A 20,459-nucleotide genomic window follows, 5' to 3' on the forward strand; every position below is an offset into this window, starting at 1 on the left:
CTACCAGCTGTTCCTCATGTTGACTGAATTTGGTGGGCCTGGCCCACGGCTACTTAGACACTTGGCTAGCATCTTTCGAATACCCCTGGTAAGGGGACCCTGAGGTGTAGGGGAAGAGAAGTGCTTCTCCATATGGGCCCAGGGGCAGTGTGTACAGTGCCAAGGGATCAGGATATAACCAGCTCTCAGCTCTGCTTCTCGCTCATCTTGGGGACCTGTGGGCATGGAGTAAAGCTGCTGGGGGAGAGCAGTGTGTATGGAGCTCTGGTTCCTTTGGGAAAGTCGGTTTACAGGGGCCTCCACTGGCCTTCCAGCCTGGGCCGGGTGGCTCTTCCCCATAACTGTGGATGACCCCAATCTTGTATCCCCTCTTCTGTGGTCTCCTGCGTTGGATTTCCTGGGGCTGTCTTTCTCTCTGGATGAAAATTGTGCTGAAGCTTTGTCTTGCCTGTTGCCTGAGACTAGAACCTCAGGGTATGAGGCCTCTCTCAAGCCTGGGCAGTTTTCATTAGCCTCCATGTGAACACATGGTCCCTGAGGTGAGACCTGGGCCACCATCTTTGCCTTCACTCTTTCCTCTCTCTGAGACCTTTGTGTTGCCCTACCAGACCCACGTGGCTGAGGATGGGAAAAGGAGTGGGAGTGAAAACAGTGGACAGGCTGAATTACTGTGCTCTCTGCTTTTGGGGGATGACAGCTTGAAGAGTAAGGACACAGGTCTGGGTGATGAGTCTGTTGTGAGGGGTAGGAAGAGAGTCTCCAAGTGCCTGGAGTTGAGGAGCTCAGGGCAGGGGAGCTGACAAATGATTGACTTGGGCCAGGGGATCTGGAAGCAGGGCTCAGCTGCAGTTTCTTCAGCCCGAGTTCTAATTCTCTACTCCAGTGCCAGACCTGGATCCCAGAGTGTGTGGATGCCTCTGGGACAGCCTTTCCCTGGGAGGGTGGGATCGCTCCCTTAACTCCTGGGAACAGCTCTTCTTTGGGTGGGCCAGGCTGGTTGGACTCAGTCTTCAGAGCTTCAGCTAGGGTGGGAGGCCAGGGTATTGGCTGCAGGGGATCTGCTGCTGGAGGGCTGGGACCCTGGGGGATCTCTCTTTGTCGCACATTCCTCCTCACAAACCTAAGGGCCATGTGTGGATCTGGTACTTGAGCAGAGAGTGTGTTAGGAGTTGGGGCTGGGAGCTCAGTCACCCAGCTGTTCTCTCTCTGCTCCACTGCCTCCTCCTCAGTCTTACAGTTGCCTTGGTCTCCAATAGGCTCACGTGAGTGAGACTTTGACATAGAATTTGGAGGTGGGCTGGGGCCCCAGAATGGAGACACAGGAGCACAACAGATTTTTTTCTGCTTCATGCACCCCTCAACAGATTCAGAGTCAGAAAAGACTCCCAAAGGTCTAGCTCCATGTGGCTCTTGGGGTAAGCTGGGAGCTGGGATCTCAGAGGACCAGGAATTTTTTTTCCTTTGTGATTCCCCATAGCTAGCCTCAGAATCAGACAGGACCCCCATGGGGCTAACTCTGAAGGGTTCTAGTGTGAGAGTTGGATATGGACTGAGGGCCAGAGATGGGGGATCAGAAGCCCAGGAATTCCTGGAATGTTCAATGACCTTCCATGCAGTTTCTGATCTAGTGTGGCCTCCCATAGAATTGATTCTGTGAGGCTCAGGAATGGGAGCTAGAGACTGACCATAGTCAGGGGCTATAGACTTAGAGGTCCAGAGGTTCTCTAGTTGCCCTGTAGTCTCCCACAAAGCCTTGGACTTAGACAGGACTTCCTGGGGCCCCATTCCTAAAGACTCTATCAGGCAGGCTGAGGGGAGACTAGCAGGTAAAACCGAGTCTGCAGAGACCCAAAGATTTTCTCTATTTTGCATGCCTTTCCATGGAGTCTCAGATCTTGATGGGACACATTTAGAGCTGTCCAAGGCTGGGGGCTCAAAGATCTGTGGGTTTTCTGAGTTTTCTCTGCATTCCCAGAGGCACTTGCATCCAGGTGGATCTCCCAGGGCACCACCTCTTGGGAGTTCTGTCAGGGGGACTGACGGAGGACAGGGGGCTGGCATTGGAGGCCCAGAGGCTTGAGGCTTCTGTTTGTGCCCCATGGTTCCCAAGAAGTCCTTAGGTATAGAAGGTTCTCCTTCAGAGCTGACTTTCTGGGATTTTGACAAAGAATCCGGGGCTTGGTAAGAGGCTGGCATTGGGGGCTCAGAGGCTTTCAGACTCTTTCTATGTCCTGTGGTTCTCCACTGAGTCTCACATCCAGATGAAACTCCCAGGGGTCTAGTTTCTTGAGGCTCTGTTATGGGAGCTGCAGACTGGTAAGGGATCTGGACTGGAGGCTCAGAGATATGAGCATTCTCTCTTTGCCTTGTGGTTTCCTGGAGGTCATCAGATCTATACAGGCCTCCTATAGGGCTAACCCCCTGGAGAGAGGCTGGGGTTGGGCTGGGAACTGGGACTGCTGGCTCAGAGGCTGTGGAGTCCTCATTTTGCACCATGGTTCTCCGTGGGGAATCAGACCTAGTCAGGACTCCCAGCAGGTTAGAGGGATACAGCAGAGAGGCAGAGAGTAAATCTGGAATGTGTTGTGGGAGGCCAGGATCCCATGGCATCCCCCACCACACCTCAGATGAGGGAAAATACTTGGAGGGTTTTGTTCTTTGGAGTTCAGGCTGTGGATGCAGGGCTTGATCCTCAGAGACCCAAGGGACTGCTCTCTGCCACATAAGCCACTGTGTAGGTGCCTGAACACCAGAATGGAATTTTGTATTATCTATGGGAAAGGGTTTAAGATGGAGGGGTAGTGATGGAACAGAAGGGGAAGGTGGAGGGGGAAGTTGCTGAGGATCGGGGGCCAACTCTTCCAGGTTTTTCATAGTGTGCACTTTATGGATAGGAAGTGGGGTTGGGGAGCAATATTGAGAAGACTGCAGGTTGGACCTATGCAGGAAGGAAAACTTGTTGAAGCAGACAGAAGGACCAACAGGTAACTTCAGAGGAAAGGGGCCATCCGAGTTCAGGATGGTGGCCTCTAAGGACTCACTGTGCAGAGAAGGGAGTCCCCAGTAGAGCTGGCTTTTCCTCTGCTGTAGATGACTCCCTGATGCTGCCTTACGCCTCACAGGCAAGTTGGTCAGAATCTGCAATGTGGGGAATGATCTGGAAGGGCTTGGGGTCTGCGTGAGTACTAGCTCTCGTGTCCCTATGATCTTGTGTTGGCTTTCAGAATCATAGGATGGTTGGGATGGGGCTGTAGTAGCTTGCTGTTCAACAGGAATTTCTTTGGGAAGAGAACATGGTTTCAGTGGATCCAGGAATATCACCTCTTCTTTCTCCTCTTTTCCTTCTTCCTCTTCCTCTGACCTCCACCTCCACAGATGACGAAGGAAAGCCACAAGGTACAGAAGTAGTAGGCCCTGGGAGAGGGAGAAAGACATTATCAAGTATGAAGCTTTTTCAGACACACAAGGTGTGTCATGAAGCTTAGTCTCCGTTCCACATTCAGAGTGAGCGGTTGGTTACTCTGTCCCCACATCTGTGGTCAACAGTCACTTATCCATCCAATTTAACAGCCATTGCCCAGCCTGCATGTGGAGATTGGCATTCCTTACATAATCCTACATCTGTGGTAAGTGATCACTCACCTGCCTTCAAATCTAGTGTCAGTGGTCAGTCACCCAGCCTCACATTTAAGGCTTATAGTCTACTCACTTGGGCTCACATCCATTTCAATGATTTCTCACCAAAATTTACATGCGGTGCCAGTAGTCATTTAGCCCTCTACATGCCTATGTCACCCACCTTGCCTTGCTTCATGTCCCCGGAGTACCAGGGCCAAAGATGTCTCAAATTCCCAAGCTGCCACCACCTCCGGATCTGCCAAATTATGAACAGGCATAGTGTCACTATGTTCCCTGTACTCTGGAGGCAGCTGCTGCCACAGTGTCTACAGGCCAGGGCGTGGGTCAGCTGGCTCCAGAGAAGCCCCTTGATATCATCAGTCCTAAGGATGTCCCCTAGCAGCCAGTCCATTTTCCTCCACTTAGTGGCAGTTTATCCTGATGTCATCACTGCATCACAGAACAAAGAACTCCCATGCCTCACATGCCTAACAGCCTTCTCCCTGAATTTAGGGTAAAAAATTGCCACCATAAGACAATTCCTACTTCACACAGTGAAACATGGGTGATTCCCTTTTGTCTTGACTGCCAAGGTCAGAATTATGCTTCAGGCATTGTGAATAAGGACATGGATTCTAACATCAAAATGGCCTCATTCAAACACCAGCTCTGCCACATTCTACCTATGAAATCTTAGTCAAATTTAAGCTTTCAGTGCCTCAGTTTTTTTCACCTGTAAATGAGAATAATATTATTTATTACCATGCAGGGTTTTTTTGAGAATTAAGTGAATAAATTTATATGCTTAGAAATGTATGCTACATTAAAATTTTATTTCTTTTAAGGCTCCTGATTACAGGCCTCATTTTATTTTTAATGGATAGAATCTTCTCCCTCTTTTTTTTTAATCTCTTATCAGTTGCAAACTATCTTATTTGACTTTAGGTTGCCTGAGATATTTTTGGCAAGCATTCATATTAAGGGTAACATATAAGTCAAATGTGCTTGACCATTTTTCTTCCCTAAAACCACCACTTACTCTATGTCAACTCCTATTTTCAGGGCCAACCTTGAATCTTTGCCTTCCCAGCACAAGTCAATGCCTCTATTCTAACCCCACCCCCCTCAGACTCCAGCTTAGTCTGGTAGAAAGAGCACTGAACTAAAATTGAGGAGACCTGGGTTCTCTAGTTCTGTCACTGATTGGCCATGTGATCTTGGGTAAGAAAAGTTTCTCCATTGCTTCCCTAAATTGGATTAATTAGTTCATTCAATATATATTTATTTTAAAAAAGATTTTATTTATTTATTTTTAGAGAGAGGGGAAGGGAAGGAGAAAGAAAAGGAGAGAAATATCAATATGTGGTTGCCTCTCGCATGCCCTCTACTGGGGACATGGCCCGCAACCCAGGCATGTGCCCTGACTGGGAATCGAACTGGCAACCCTTTGGTTCACAGCCTGTGCTCAATCCACTGAGGTACACCAGCCAGGGCTCAATATATATTTATTGATCAGGTATTACAATCAGTCTTGAGTAGACAGAAGTAAGACAGAGACTCTAGAGTAAGTCCTGTTTCAGTGGGGAAAGTAGTCAAGTAATAGACAATAAAATAGAGAGATGCAAAATGGAGGCAGAAAAGGTTACTTAACCAGGCTGGAGAAGAGGATAGTTTTTCAGGGGCTATGTCCCAGAAGAGAAGATTAATGCTTGGTTTGAGGAACCAAGAAAATGACAGTGTAGGAAGTGAGAGAGGACAGTGCAAGCAGGAGGAATAGCCTGCATAAAGGTGCTAGGGCAGAGAAAATATGCCCCATTAGGAAAAATGAAGGTATTTCAATGTAGTGGGGATTGAGAAAGCAATAGGAGATAGATCTGGAAAGACAAGATCACAAAGGGCCCTGAATACCAGTCTAATAAGTTAAAATTTATTTTGAAGGTAATGGTAAATCATTGAAAAATTTTGAGCAGGGAAGTGACAAAATTGAGTTTGTGTATTGTAGAGAACACTCTGGCTATAGTGAGAGTAAAGAGATTAGAGATTGAAGGTAAGAGATTAGTTAGGCAACTCCTGCTTTAATTTAGGCAAAATAAAAGATGAGGCCTGAAGATGGCAGTGATGGTGGGAATAGAGAATAATGGGTTCAAGTAGAATTCCACAGATGAAACTGATTTGACTTTGTAACCAATGGGATGGGGTGGAGGGAGCGGGAGTTGAGAATGACTCCAGGGATTCTGGGAGGAAACTGGATGTGTATGTTAGGGCCATTTTACTGAGACAGGGAACACAGACCTGGATACCATTATAGGGTTTGTGCCGAATTGATGGGTTACATTTTATTTTATTTTATTTATTTTATTTTATTATCTTTTCCTTTTCTTTTTTTTTGATTTTTAAATTTATTTATAGACAGAGGGGAAGGGAGGAAGAAAGAAAGGGAGAGAAACATCCATGTGTAGTTGCCTCTCACATGCCCCCTACTGGGGACCTGGCCTGTAACCCAGGCATGTGTCCTGACTGAGAATCAAACTGGTGACCCTTTGGTTTGCAGGCCAGCACTCAATCCACTGAGCCACACCAGCCAGAGCTGATGGGTTCCATTTTAGACATTTAAATTTCAGGTCCCTGTGACAAGGAAAAGCTAGGCAGGAGGCAATTAGATACATAGATTTGAAGCTTGGGAGAGTGGTCTATGGGGAAGATGTAAATTTGCCAGCTAGCAGCATATATGTAGCAGCTGAAACCATAAAAAGGCTTAAGATGACCAACTGATATGTAAAATTTAGCCCAGACAATGTGGCCAGTAGTTTTTTTTTAATTACAAATTTTAATTAGTAGCCAACTAAAACTACAATAGGTTGGCTAAGTAGCCAACTATAAACTTAATAAGTTGTACATAATAATCAACATTTCAAGCTTAAAACCTGGCAACATTGGATTCCCCTTCCTACCAAGTAAAGATCACTTGCATCTCTTTGCCACACTAGAAGAAGAGTTGTCTTGGGCCACACATTAAATACATTGTGACATGTAATCACAAAAAAAATCTCATAATGTTTTGAGTAAATTTATGGTTTTGTGTTGGGCCATGTTCACAGACATCCTGGGCTGCATGTGGCCTGTGGGCACCCTGACTTAGAGTTAAGTAGCAGTTGCTCCCTTTGAAGTGGACACGTGCTCTCCAATTCACCGTGGTTCTTACCATATTTTCATTGTTAATGCCAAGGCTAAGGGTTACTTTTTAGCATTGTGTCTTTGATTTTGTTTTCTTATATTTGTCCAATTTTACTCATTTGTATTACTGGTATGTGGGTTTTCTACCTCTGCATGAAGAAGATAAGTTGAGTCCTTAGAGAAGGCAATGCTGAATACTTACTCTGAGCTAGTTAATCTATACTTATGACAGGATAATTTACCCAGTTATTAATTGCTGTCTCCTATTCCTTGCCAGTGGGGGAAAAAAGGCAACTTTGTTCTCCTTTCTTCCAGGAATTCTAGGTTTCTTTTCTCATGGAATTATTAATGGTTTTGTATTTTCTAGTCTTAAACCAAAGTTGCAAGACACCTGATCTATAACCTTATCCAGGCTCTTGTGTGGGAGGGGAACTTAGTTTAGCTGGGTGTACTTGAGAAGCAGAAGACGGAGGATGTGCTGGGTTGAGGGAAGAGGAGTTGTCCAAAAGGTAGCAGTAGGTCCAAGGACTTGGGAAAAAAGATGTAGCAATGGGTCCCATGAGTGACAGATGCTATAAAAAAGTTCACTAGGAGGCATCAGGACTTCTGATGGGGAGAGCTGATTTAATGGTTAGACCACTAACCATCTAGCACATAGTCTTGGGAACTGCAGCAAAAGGTGCTGGTGTGCATACTTGGCAGAGACGTTGTATAGCCACCTGCCTTTGAACAGACCACATCGGTTTAGATGATACACATCCTTGGGGCAACTATGACGGACTCAGCATGAGCTTCTTTCCTAAGTGGTTTTCTTTTCCTCTTCTTTTTTTGTTTTTGGTCAGTGAATACCACACTAAAGAGGGAAAAAGACCACCTAATCATGATTAATATTAGATGTCTTCAAACCCTAGTAAATGGGAGTTTTGAGCTAGATTTAATTTAATTTAGAAAAATTAAGTAGTGTGGTTTTTCTTGCTTTTCAATGTTATGGAACAAATTTATACTCTGACAATTATTATTCCATTTAATCTTTACAACTCCTTGAATAGGTATTGTTATCCCTGTTCATATAAGGGGAAACTGAGCTTAGAGAATATATATTCCTTCCAGAGGCAGAGCAAAGGATTGAGAACCCCCCCTTGTACTGTGAGGAATCATTTGCATATAAATGACAGCAAATAAAATCCAACAGGTGTAAATAAAATGGGAAGTATTGACTGATAACTGAACAGTCCAGGGGTAAAGCTGGCTCCAAATAGTAGGACTGATGCAGGGACTCAATTCAATGTCATCGAGGTTCAGTTTCCACTACTTGGCCTCTGTCTGTGCTGACTTTTCTCAGGTTTTAGGTGGTAGCCAGGAAAAGTGATATCACGCTGACAACATTGTGATTTATGGGTTCCAATTGGTAATGTATCCATCCCTGAACTACTCATTGTATTGTTCACAGGGGAATAGACTGCCTCTTCTGGCGGGTCTGAGTCCCATATACACCCTTGGAATAAGAGTGTGGAGGGAAGACTACTCCACTGAGACTGAAGAAGTGGGAGTGTGGTAGTTTCTTTAGAGGACACAGACATAATGTTTCTAAAAAGGTGTATGCTTTGGTATCAAAACAGAGTAAAACAGAATGGTGTTCACTACAGCCCTCTCTAACTTCCTGATCTGTCTTCTGACCCAGAGCTTTGTCATTACTCTTTTATTATTTGAGGCTTCACCTGAAGTATGAATGCAGTCCCTCAGAAGGTTGGGGAAGAGTCTGGATGGGGCCCAGGGCAGGAATCTTGAAAAGAAGGAATCTACGGGAGACCCAAAAATCTGTGTGGATAGACCATTCCATGACCTAGGCTCTCAATTCCTAGATCTTTTCATCTCAGAGTCCTTTCCCTGTGCTCCAATCCAGCTATGGTCAAATCTGAAGTCTCATCATCAGGAGCTGCTTTGCCTTCTGAAATAACAGTCTGACATCCCACCCTCTGACTTCAACCCTCAGATTTGTCCTAAAGATGACAATTCTTCTACCTTGTGAGGACATCCATTCCATTGGTCCTTCCTCTTCTTCCTGGTCGGTGAGCAACCTCTTGCCTTCATTTCCTCCCTCTCCATGATACACTTTATGGTCACTATCCCAAATGCTTCTCAATTCATTCTCCTTTCATCATTTCTACCTGGCAAAATCCCAACTCTCTGCCTCTGCCAGACCTGCCCTGTAGGGAGCGGCTCAGCCCTATTGGATAAAATCACACATATGAATAAGCTGGTGCCACCATAAACTTACTGCCTATGAAACTTACTCATTTCTTAAAAACTCTCACTTTCTACTAAAAAGTCAACGTCTGGCACACCCCCTAGTTGATCTGCCAGACCTCCTTTTTTCAGAGGAATCAGAAGCCATCAGATGGGAACTTTCCATCGTCAAAAACCATTGCATATGACCTCCTTCCTTCCTGCCACAGTGAAAGTTGTCTCTAGAGGTGGCCTCCCTTCTCCTTTGACCTTCCCAAGCAAGGATGGGTGCCCTTATCCTCTTCTCCCCTACCAGCACTTTCCACACTAGATTGATCTGTATGTTAATTATCTGAGGGCTTGTTTACCCAGTTTACATCGCTTATTACCCAGCATCTGTTGCTTATTATCTGGTCAGAGGCTAAGTAACTTATGGGTGAAGCAATGAGAAATGAGCGGGATTCTATTGTGGGGCGGGGCCTGTGGTGGGGCGGAGCCTCAGGATTCTCCTCAGGCTTCCTAAGTGGCCACCTCCGGAGCTTCGCCTCAGGACCCAGTCAGCCTTCTTGGCTTCCTTGAGAACAGAGGTAGGCAGTTGAACTCAGCCAAGATTCCAGTGGGTCTTTTCCGGACATCCCAGAGCCCTTGCCGCTGCGGGGACCGCCCCCCCCCCTCGGTTGGCGGGGCCTGTGGGTGGGGTTGCTGTGCTCCCGACCCGCTGCAGAGAAGCCACCCAAGTTGCTAGTCCCTCCGCCTCCCTCTCCCTTCCCCTCTCCCCTCCTTCTTCCCTTTGTTTTCCAAAAGTGCATTGAATAAAGGTGTGAGGAGCTTTTTTTGAGGGTATTGTCCAGGAAAAAAGACAAGGGCAGGAAGTTTCATGTTAAAAGCCTAGTCAGTGTGTCTCTGTGTGGAACCCAGGACCAGATGAAAGCAGAGCTGTCTTCATGGTATTGGGGATACTGAAGCTCAGGAGGACATGGCCATCATGGGCCTGATCCTGGAGCAGAATCAGGGCTCGTGCCCTGACTGGTGCAGCTCAGAGGCTTGGGTGTCACCCCTGCAGACCAATTCCCAGTCGGCACATGCATGGGTGGCGGGCCAGGACCCCGATCAATGTCTCTCTCCCTCCCTTCCCTTCTCTAAAAATAAATGAAATATTTTAAAGAAAGAAAAGAATCAGGACTTAGGCACAGAGGAGAATGAACACCAGGAGGAAGTCTAGGCCCAGGCAGAGCCCACAGATACGCATCCTTTCAACTATAGGACTCCTCCCTACCAAGATCCAAGAAAAGTGACAAGTGCATCATGTGGACAGCACAGCATGCAGGCCCTAAGGACCAGAGCTGGATCAGCAGGCCAGGCAGCTCAGAGACCAGAACACACATTTCTGGAAAATTATGAGATTTAAGGATCAGCAACAATTGTTCATGCCTCCCAGGGAGCCTGTGTTCCCAGCCAAGCCCCACCAGTACAGACCAAAGATCCCAGGTACCTCCAGCTCTCCACTTCACTGTCCCAGACTCTGTCTTTGGGGCCGTGTCTCTTCTAGTCCAGGAAGTCCTCCTCCAGCCCTCCTAGGAGGGAAATTTCTCTCAAAGGAAAATTCTAGTCCATGTAGACAAAATCCATTCATTCTCATGATAGCACATCCTTCAAAGAGGATAGTCTTTGTTTCTTATAACCAAGGATGTTTATTCTTTCCAAATAGCTTTGTTTCTTCTAATAGGTTAGTGGTATCTTCTGTCTTTGCTGTTTGGGGTATATGTTTTAGAAGTCCAGAAGTCTGGACTTAGAGGAAGGAAGGAATCAAGCTTCACCTTATATTGAGATCCTGCTTGAGCTTCTGAAAGGTGACCAGGGCCCTGGAGGAAGGTCGACTATGGCACTGCACACCCACTTCCAACCCAGCTTCATTGCTCCTGCTCATATGCCATATTTTTAAAATATTTTATTTTTTCATAATACTGTCATTACAAAAAAATACAAAAAAACTACTATAAAAACATTCAGGGGCTTGTCAAAGTGAGAAAACCTAAAGACCCCACCCCAGGACCTTGCCGAAGCAGTCCTCCTCTAGTTCCTGCACTATTGGATTCTTTTACAACTCTGGGAATGGGGTGGAGTCACACAGGCATCAAAGGGCTGGAAATTTCCCACGCAGCCTCCATGAAGGGTAAGAAATAAGTAGCTTCACATATCACAAAAATGGGATTTGGAAGTTTGGGGGTGGCTAGGCCCTGAGTTCAGAGATGTGGGGAGAAACCTGTGACCCTGAATCTCTTGCTGGGGAATAGCTGCCACCTGACCCCAAAGCCCTTTCCCTTCCTGATGAGGACTGGGAGATGAAGCCTGTCCCCCATCTTTTAGCATTAATACAGCAGGCCCCCTTATCCTCCCTCCATCCTTACACACTCCTGAGAGCAACAGGGAGGAGAGAACTTCCAGCTCTGGGGGGGTCTAGGCAGGGGAGCTGTCAGGGAGCTGAGGGCCCTGTTCACCTCCCTGCCCGAAGTGAAAAGTGTCTCGTGCTCAAAGGCCTGGTTCATGGGTCATGGACCTTCCCTTTTTATCTCAACCCTGGAGAGGCACAGACAGCTCTAGGTGGGTGCTTTGTGGGTGTGAATGTGTGTGTGATAACCTTGGACACTGTGGACCTGGCGGAGGGGTTGGGGTGGGAAAGCAGTGTCCTTCTATCCCCTTCCTCCCCCCTAGGAGGAGACTGAAGGGAAGGGAGAGAAGAGGTATTAGCAAAGCTGAGAAGGGAAAGAGGGCGTGCTATGTACAGGCACAGACAAGGAATCTCTATACCTTCAAGTAGCACTCAGGTCACTCTCCAGCCACTGGAGTGGGAACTGCATTCAAAGCTAGTGATAAGAAAATTGACCCCTGGCCTGGGCTAGTTCTCCCCACCTCCCTCCCACTTCCCCAAGGCAGCCCAGCTCTGAAAGGGTCAGGGACAGGAACATTTTCCTGAAAACCAATGGGTTTTTTTTTTTTTTGCATTTTAGAAAAAGTTGCCAGTGTCCAGTGAACATCAAGTTGGGTGCACATTGAGTAGGGTGAGTGTGGGGGTATTGCTGTGGTAGACTCTGGGCTGGGTGGGGCAGAGCCTAGGAACAGGGAAGGTGCTGCTTAAGGATCTGTCGGGTCTGTGGTGTTAATCTGTCTGGGAAGCGAACTTTGAATTCAACAATGAGATCTCCCCGCTGGGTGGGCACCTTGGGGAAAGGAAGGCCCTCCCCACGGAGTCTCTTCACGGTGCCTGGCTTGATGACATCATTGCAGGGCAAAGGGATCACTCGGCCATCAATGGTGGGAATGTTCACGGTACAGCCACACAGCGCCTAGGAGAAATGAGGCAGAGAGTAATGAAAGGTGAGAGTGACTGGGAAGAGAGAAAAAAATTAAAGTGGGGAAAGAATGTCCCTATCTTCCCCCCTCATCAAACATGCAATCTGACCAAGGTCGCACCTCCTTGAGGCTAATCAGAGCACTGTAGAGCACGTTGGTACCATCTCGGCGGAAGTGTGCATGGGGCTTGTCTTTGAGCACAAAGACTATGTCTGCGGGGATGTTGTCAGGTGTGGCATCACCCTCTTTGGGGAAAGTGATCTTGGTGCCTTCCTTCCAGCCACGCTTGATGACAATGTGCAAGATCTTGTCCTCAGTGCGCACAGTTCGCCCATCAGGGTTGAGGCGCCGCCTTGTGATCTTCATACGCTTGGTGGAGCCATGGTAGATCTCCTCCAGGGACACCCGCAGCTCATGCACCACCGGTGGGTCCTGCACCTTGCGTCGAGGGTACAGAGGTTCTGGAGCTCGCCTTGGACCCCTACTCAGCCCATTGAAGCCAAAGCGGCCGAAGGCGCCAAATGGGTCCTCATCATCATCCACATCCATGTCATCTGGATCAAAACCACTGAAGGGTCGAGTAGAGCGAGTGCTGGCAAAGAAGATATCGAAGGGGTTGGAGCCACCAAAGAAGGAGGCAAAGGTGGCATGGGGGTCTCCATGGAAGGTGTAGTGAAAGGAGCCACTGGAGCCACCTGACGAACCACCGCCGGTCTTCAGTCCTGGAGGGAGGAGAAGTTAGGGATGATGTGGCTGGCCCAGGCCCCACCCCAGTCTCCTCTCTCTGCTCTCGACCTCCCCACTCATGGGCCTATAGAAAGAAGAAATCTTTAACTCCTAAAGAGAGGGCTGCCTTAATAGAGTAAGAAAAGTCTTTGGTGAGATTAATTTTTGCTTTTAATTACATGTTTAATAAAGCATAAGTTGAGGTAAAGAGGCTGAGTTATCTAATAGGTGGACAAGCTAAGACTAGAAGCCTTGAAGGATGTGACTCCAGTCCTGTAATCTCTCTCAGGTACCAATGGCCCAGATATATCTCACAGAGCCTTGAGTGGCTGGCCTGGGGTCACATTACAAGTAACATCTGGCTCCAAAGTTTTTGCTTATCTTCAAAGACACACAGGGCAAGAGGCAATTGGACAAGATTTGACCCCACAACAGGCTAGTAAGTAACCTGTCCCAAATAAGGTGAGGATACAATGCAGGAGGAGGCCCACTCTCACGCTGCTTCTAGCATAGTTTCTTCTTTCCCTGACTTCAGAACAAATGGGAAATGAGGGCCCCCAAAAGCAAGAAAGCTCATTAGGTTGGAGATGAGGGGCTACTTCTCTAGGAAAAGTTCTCAAGTGCTTTGTTCCCACATTCAGGGCTCACAATGTTGCACAACTCCAGGGGGCGCCATTCACACATTGGATAGACACAGACTACAATGGAAATGAAGCTCCCTGGAGTTATATAACAGCAAGCCCTGTATCTCATACTTAATGCCAGAGCAGCTAAAATGCATGAATGAGCTGGCACATTGTGGGTGGTGACCCCAGCTGCTCTCTCTGAAGTTAGGTCCTCTCTAAGGGACTCAGGTTCCTGGTGGCAGCCTTCCGGGGAGATGGTAGTGGTGGTAGTGGGGAAAAGAGTGGGCATAGGAAGGAGTGAGAATTGATCTAGAATATATAGGGTGGGGCCCAAGCTAGAGGAAGGGACTCTTCTTTTTGAGTCCTTTCTTTTATCTTGAATTTCAATTGGCCATGAAAGCCAGAGTCTACATTAGCCTCTTATTTCTGGGACCACAAGGGCAGATTTGGATTTCATTAGAGAGGCCAAGTGGCAGGCTATTCAGAGACTCCTGGCAGCTGCCTTTTTACCCCTTCCTTAAGGCTCAGGGTCTGTTCTTTCCTTTTATTGAGGTCTGATTACCAGGTGAGTTCGAGAAGCTTGGCAGAGCTCAGTGACAGAAGGAGGTTGGGCTAGTGACAAAAGGAAGGGGTAATTTCTCTGCAGGGATTCCTGCTTTGCCGCTACCACCCCCCTTTCAAGCCAGGAACGACTTGTCCTCAGCCAGGGCTGAGCATGGAGTTTGTGCGCACAACTGTTCTGTCTGGGTGTTGGGGAGGAGGCAGGGCGGACAGAAATATAACCCACATTTCCAAGCCTGCTTTCCCTCCCCAGGCTCTGGATGTCTCTTTAAGGTGGTGCTGCATCCTCAGGGGCCCTCCTGGGATATAGATCTGCATTAGAACCCAGTGTCTGAGCCTAGGGACTGAGCTTTGCCCTTCACTAGGCTTGGTCCTGCAGGAGGGGTGAAGTTTCCAGGTAGCTCTCTCTCAGCTCCCACCTTTTTCCTGAACAAAGGTAAGGCCGAGTGGAAGAATGAGTGCAGTTCTTGGAGAGGTCACATGGTGGCATGGTATCTGCAAGCTTCCCCCTTTCTCTGCCTCTACTTCTCCCATTCCTCTATCCCAGAGGAAAAAGAATCTTAGCTGAGAGAATACTGGGGATTCCAGAAGACGTCTGGTGAATCTGGAAGTTGGCAAGTTTAGCAGGTGAGCCAGAAAAAATGGAAGGAAGTAGTGGCATGGAGAATGAGAAGAGGGGCTGGGAGGACTGGGGTGCTTAGAAGGTAACAGCACAGAACACACAGCAAGGAAGAGCAGAGGAAAAGAACATTCTTTTGAGTGCCTACCCTGTATCGGGTACAGTGCATATGGTTAGCCTATATAATTTGAGGCAACAGTGGCAAAAGTATGGAGGAGAATGTAAAAGAAAGGTAGCTGCTATCAGGGAGGAAGGACAGTTCCTCCCGGGAGGGAGAGTCCTCAGCTGTGACTATGTCTCTTAATATAGCCTGACAGGTGCCTGTGGCTGGCGGGTGGCAGGCAGCCTTGAGGGGCAGGCCCAGAATTAGCAGCTACATCATGCCAGTGGGATGTGCTGGGAGGGGCCGCCCTCTCACAGGCTTTATTTGGGCCTTTCCTGCCACCCTGTGTGTGGCCACCAGCTACCCCAGGGACAGGGCAAGATGCCAGCAGCAGTTTCCCTGCCACTGATGGATCCTTGCCACTTCCTTAGGGAGCAAAGCTGCCCTCTGTTCTGGTGGCCAGAAGTGGGCAGGGAGGGAGCAGAGAAGGGAATGACCATCTCTTTAACTCAGTGCTTCAGTGGTTAATTCCTAGGCTGCTTAAGGGTCAAACTTTTACACTGATGAATGTAAATGCTGTCCTCCCCAAAACCATATACTTCCGTTCTCTAACCCTCCCCATCAGCCAATGAAGCAGCAGGGACTTCAGGCAGGACTAATAAGGTTGGGAGGGAAAAACAGGAGGGGGAAGGCCTCTGATTCCAAGTTCAGACCTCTCTAAGGCCTGAACTTAGGCAGGGAGAGGGGCAGAGAGGAGCAGAGAGAGGTGGGGAGAACTATGGTAAGCCAGCAGGGTAGTAGGTGCTCTCTTCTCTCCTCTGGGCATTAGTGTTAGGAACAAGTGCCTCCTTCACCCCTTTCTCAGTCTCCAGTTTCCCGCTATGAGAACTGGGTCATCCAGGACCCCAGACAAGGACAGGGGCCCAATATCAGATTGCAGCATTGCTCTCTTACCTTCCTCCCCATACTGGTCATACAGGCCTCGTTTCTTAGGGTCACTTAGCACATCATAGGCCTCTGCAATTTCCTTAAACTTCTCCTCAGCGTTGGGTTCTTTGTTCTTGTCTGGGTGGTACTTCAAGGCCATCTTCCGATAGGCTTTCTTGATTTCATCTTCATTGGCTCCCGATGGGATCCCAAGAATCTTGTAATAATCCTTTCCCATCACAGCCACTGGGCCAGCACTAGTCTCCTTGTTTCTGAAAGAAATCCAGGGCCAATCCTTGATGCCTCTATTCCCTTCTGCCCCAGCCCTGCTGCTGATGTTCCTGCAATCCCTAAAAGTCACTGTGTAACTTTCAGCAGGTCATGCCTTTTCTGTGGGCCTCTGTCTCCCCATCAGTAAACTGAAAGGTTTAGACTAGATGATCTCTTCCAGCTCTGACATTGTAGGATTTGGTGATCCTTTCCTCAGTTTCTGGGTTTTTCCAGCAGGAAGCTGGGGGCTGTGGCCCACTTCTTGGAGCTAAGCTAAGACCCACGTCCTTGAGCCAGACTGAGGATCCCCAAAAGGCCCTGCTGAGTGAGGTAGCACCATGGACTGACAGACCCACGCACAGAAGCTGGCGAAGATCAATGTACCGGGTGAGGTCACCTGAGTATCGTGGTCTCCTACGCCATGCCTCAGGCATGGTGCCCAGGCTAAGGGCAGCTGGGGCAGTGGCCTACGACTAGGGACTGGCCTGGGTCTTCAGCCAGCTGTCATGGCCAGCCAGGCTGAGTCAGGGAGTGGGTGCCTGGAGTCCTCTCTGCGATTGGAGACCCCAGGCCTCCCTGCCCCCGACCCCCAGCCTATGCTAATTCTCACATGTGACTCAGGTCAGAGGATGACTCACAGCCTTTGGAAACTGCCACTTCTAACTCCCTCATTTAGTAGGGGTTGACACTGTCCTTTCCTCAACCAGGGCAACAGCTCCCTTTACTCATTTCCCAGTGTCTACACACAAAACTGTGTGTAAAGATATGTCTGTGCCACCTAAGCACCAATATTAGTGAACAAAATCATCCCAGTGGTAGGGCCTTTTTAAACCTTAGTTGTTAGGAGACAATTGGGCACTAACCACCATTTCCTTAATACCTTCCCCACCAGTCCCTCTCTCTTACCTGCCCAGTGGTTTAGGATCTGGCCCAGTGCCAGGCCCACACTCCTCTGAGTCCCTTCTAAGCTGGATGCAGGGGCATTTGATACATGAGGAAGACATAAGGCTCTAATTTTTTCATGCTATTTTCCTGCCACCCATGTCTCTGTGGTGTATATGAAAGGAAGGGGACTTCTCTGTATCTAGAGCTGTTTGGGAGAATGGCCAGAAGCCATTCTCCAGCCCTTCTGAGATCTGGCCAACCCCTGCCAAAGCCCAGAGAACCAGTCTTTCTAGCAATGTCCTGGGGCTGGCAGCTACAGCTAAGGCCTGCTTTTCTGCCTCTTGACTACTTTAGTGAGGGGTACAGGAATGAGGGCTGTAATTAGTAAAAGGAGGCCTCAAAGCTCCAGGTAGGTAGGGACAATGGCCCTACCTCCTGCCCCCACAGGGCCCATAGCAGGTGGCTGTGTTGACTCATGGCTCTGGGAGTCACCTCACTCTGACGAAGAGAAGGCTCCAAAAAGGCGGGTCCTCCCCTTCTACCCCTACCAGCATGTCATAACTGGTGGGGGAGGCTGGGGATGGAGGAGGCAAAGAAGAAAGAGCATCTGGGGGAGGGCAGCCATTTTCGGAAGCAGCAGTAAAAGCCGTCTGGGAGGGAGCTGGGGGTGGTCTGCCATCTCTGCCTCGGCCCACACCTTCTTTCCCCTAGGGCTGGGAAGGAATTCTAGCACACCGAAAGGTGCCCCCAGAAAACTACAGCAGCTTCTAGGCAGAGGGCAAATGAAAGACTTGCCAATTCTCCCACCCTCCTCTTGCTGTCCCTACATTACCTTTTCATCCAGCCAGCTTCCTCCCGGGCACCCACCTGCTAGCTGTTCTAGACCTGTAATACACTTGCCTCCAGACACAGGGCAATCTCTTTCAGGAATTGCCTTTTTCTTCCTTCTTTCCTCCCTCCCTCCCCTACCCACAAGCCACGTGTTGGAATGACAAAGGAGCCCCATGGCATGGCACTGCCTTTGATGGAGAAAAATGGAGCGATGTTAATGCAGTGGCAGGAATAAAAAATGAGGAGAAACGGCAAGGGGACTGGTATAGGGAGGGGAGATTGTTCATACAGAAAATGAAGTACTGATGGACAAGGATGAGGTAGAAATGGAAATGGCTGAGGTAGGAGTGGGTTGCCAGTGGCTGAAGGAGGGATGTAGAGAGTGAAAATACTGGAGATGTTTGTGGAGAAGGGTTTGGACAGGAGACAAATGATAAGGGGTACACTTCATTCAAATGTATGGGTGAGGTAGGAGGCTGTTGTATGTAATGGGGATGAGATGAGGATGAGATGGAGGAAGCAAGTAGGCAATGGTGGGGGATGTGATGTGGAGAAACTGACTTGGTATGGTATGAGTGCCATTCTCCGGAGGGACTTACCGAAACTTCACAAACCCATTCAGCGTCCACGCTCGAAGTTTTAAGGGCTCCAGCTGAATTTTAAACATCAAGCTGGCTAAGAAGTCTTCTCCCCAGAAGTGTGGGAAGCTCCGGAAAGCTCCTCGGGCCTGTAGTGGGGTTGCTGCTGGGGATGGGCAGGAGAGCACTGTGCGCTTAAACATGCCCAGCCCAGCCCCTCACCTCTGATGGCTCCACTGGAGCCTGCTTGGAAAGCTGCAGCTTTGGAAGTCACCTCCCGGGTTCTCAGAGGCACTTGCCCATCAAGGCCTGTCCAGTGCAGCAGGATCTGGACCTGATCCCCAGGTGTGGAGAGTGAAGTGATAGGGTCCAGAGGCCACCTGCTCTCTGGTGCAGCAATGTCTGGCTGATTGTGAATGGCTGTATGACAGTGTGACAGTAAGGCTGGCAGTGCGAGCTTGTGCCGTGAGTGGCAGCGTGTGTGGCAGCGTGTGTACCTATGACAGGTGTGATTGTCTGTGAGGGCCTGAGAGGCACTGAGTTCCTCTTGCCTCTCTCTCTCTCTTGGGGAGGACCCGACCCTGAGCCCCAAGAACCTACTCAATGAAGTCACTGATGGGGAGTCTCCTCCCTCATGGATAGGAAGGGAGAGGCGGGGCAGAGCTGAGCCCCGCCGGGACAAAAGGCGCGGCGAGGAGGGGAGGAGAGAGGGAAGGAAGAGAGGGGAAGGGGGGAGAGGAGGGGGCCTGGGCGGAGGAGGGGGGGTCGGTGATGTCACCGGTGCTGGCTGGCTGGGCCGTCTCAGAACCGCCTCCGCCCGGTGGAACCCAACCCGACCCGGCTCGACCAACCTTCCCCAGGCTCAGATGCTGAATGCCCCCTGTAAGAGGGTCGCGGACAACGAATGCCTTGCAGAGTCCAAGACCCCGCACCCCTACGACAGAAGAGCCGATGGGCCCTCAGTGTCCCAACCCCCCTGACACCAGGACCCCTGGCTTCGCGACGCCCACACTCCCAGGACCCCCGAATCCTAGCTCGGCTCCCTCACCGGTGAGGAGCGGCGGGTGCCTCCGCGGTCCGTCAGACAGCCGCTGCCCCCTCCCCCAGCTCCGGCTCCGCCGCCTCCACTCTGGACAGGAGTCGCCTGCCCGCCGGCCGCAGAAAGCGGGCCCGGGAACCCGCCCCCACGGCTCCGCCTCCGCGCTGCCTATTGCGCCGTCTTCCCGTCACTCAGTTAAATCTCGATTGTAATTGGATAGCTTTCTACAAGTGGCTTAGTGATAGCCGCCCATTCCCCCACCTCTGTCACCCGCCACACGCGCACACATTCCGGGCAGTGATTGGTATGGCGCTGATTGGTGAATTCTGGGATCAGTCAACCACACCTCTTTGCTATCTCGTCATGTCATTGGTGAAAAGGACAGAGGGCGGCAACTCCACGCGCCCTTTGATTTTATTGGTTAGTCTGTGGGGCTCAGACCCGAACCGGGAGGTGGGGTGCACAACTATATTAGTCCAATCTCCGGTTTGGGAAGGTGGGACGTACTGGCCACCGCTGGAATCCCGGGAGAGAACCTTCTGGAACCTGTGCAATATCAAAGGGAGCCTTAAAGGAAAACTGCACCCACCAGTTGGCAGTGACTCTGGGAGGTTTCCTCTCATCAAGGGGGGGGGGGCGGGGCGGGTAAGGGAGAGAGTAGTGCACTTTGGGAGGTGTAGTCTCTGGACTAGGGTCAAAAGGTCACCCATTCTTAACCTGTCTTCCATCGAACTGTGAACTGACTTCGACTTGACCTGATTAGGTTTACCTTACCTTGACCCCTAGGTGGCCTGATGTGACCTAACTAAATTTCAAAACAGGCCCTGGTAGACTGCAGAATTTAAGTGTTCTTCGGTGGCCTCGTTTGTAACCTGGTAGTCCTCCCCAGCTCTAACACCTCCGTGCTTCCCTTTCTGAGTTCCCT

At 49.4% G+C, this 20,459-nt stretch overlaps 2 protein-coding genes across 5 annotated transcripts; both read right to left on the bottom strand.

Moving 5' to 3' along the window:
* Nucleotides 1–4,030, bottom strand: CUNH9orf131 (chromosome unknown C9orf131 homolog). The gene is made up of 2 exons (XM_037151614.2): nt 3,800–4,030; nt 1–3,414 (listed from the first exon to the last, which is right to left on the bottom strand). The coding sequence occupies exons 1-2, from the start codon at nt 4,028–4,030 to the stop codon at nt 1–3; spliced, it is 3,645 nt and encodes a 1,214-aa protein (XP_037007509.2).
* Nucleotides 4,031–10,439: 6,409 nt separating this feature from the next.
* DNAJB5 (DnaJ heat shock protein family (Hsp40) member B5) lies at nt 10,440–19,663 on the bottom strand. 4 transcript variants are annotated; one of them, XM_037151644.2, is made up of 5 exons: nt 19,544–19,663; nt 18,517–18,658; nt 15,959–16,203; nt 12,490–13,091; nt 10,440–12,362 (listed from the first exon to the last, which is right to left on the bottom strand). In XM_037151644.2, the coding sequence occupies exons 2-5, from the start codon at nt 18,582–18,584 to the stop codon at nt 12,129–12,131; spliced, it is 1,149 nt and encodes a 382-aa protein (XP_037007539.1). In that variant the 5' UTR covers nt 18,585–18,658; nt 19,544–19,663; the 3' UTR covers nt 10,440–12,128. The 4 variants fall into 4 exon arrangements, with proteins under 4 accessions (XP_037007539.1, XP_037007538.1, XP_037007540.1 ...); XM_037151643.2 differs by having other exon boundaries at nt 18,517–18,661; XM_037151645.2 differs by lacking the exon at nt 18,517–18,658.
* Nucleotides 19,664–20,459: the final 796 nt, after the last annotated feature.

The sequence above is a fragment of the Artibeus jamaicensis genome, unplaced genomic scaffold (genome assembly GCF_021234435.1).
Source record: "Artibeus jamaicensis isolate MK-2021 breed Jamaican fruit bat unplaced genomic scaffold, CSHL_Jam_final scaffold_1964, whole genome shotgun sequence".
Taxonomy (NCBI): Eukaryota; Metazoa; Chordata; class Mammalia; order Chiroptera; family Phyllostomidae; genus Artibeus; species Artibeus jamaicensis.

What these genes read in the sequence shown, in the direction of transcription:
- DNAJB5 (XM_037151642.2), bottom strand. Translation starts at nt 18,698, where the DNA reads ATGTTTAAGCGCACAGTGCTCTCCTGCCCATCCCCAGCAGCAACCCCA. An exon ending in AATGGGTTTGTGAAGTTTCG is followed by an intron (nt 16,204 to 18,516) that starts GTAAGTCCCTCC and finishes GATTTCTTTCAG; the next exon opens with AAACAAGGAGACTAGTGCTG. An exon ending in CTCTGATTAGCCTCAAGGAG is followed by an intron (nt 12,363 to 12,489) that starts GTGCGACCTTGG and finishes CATTTCTCCTAG; the next exon opens with GCGCTGTGTGGCTGTACCGT.
- CUNH9orf131 (XM_037151614.2), bottom strand. Translation starts at nt 4,030, where the DNA reads ATGGACTGGCTGCTAGGGGACATCCTTAGGACTGATGATATCAAGGGG. An exon ending in GGGACATGAAGCAAGGCAAG is followed by an intron (nt 3,415 to 3,799) that starts GTGGGTGACATA and finishes TCCCTCTCCCAG; the next exon opens with GGCCTACTACTTCTGTACCT.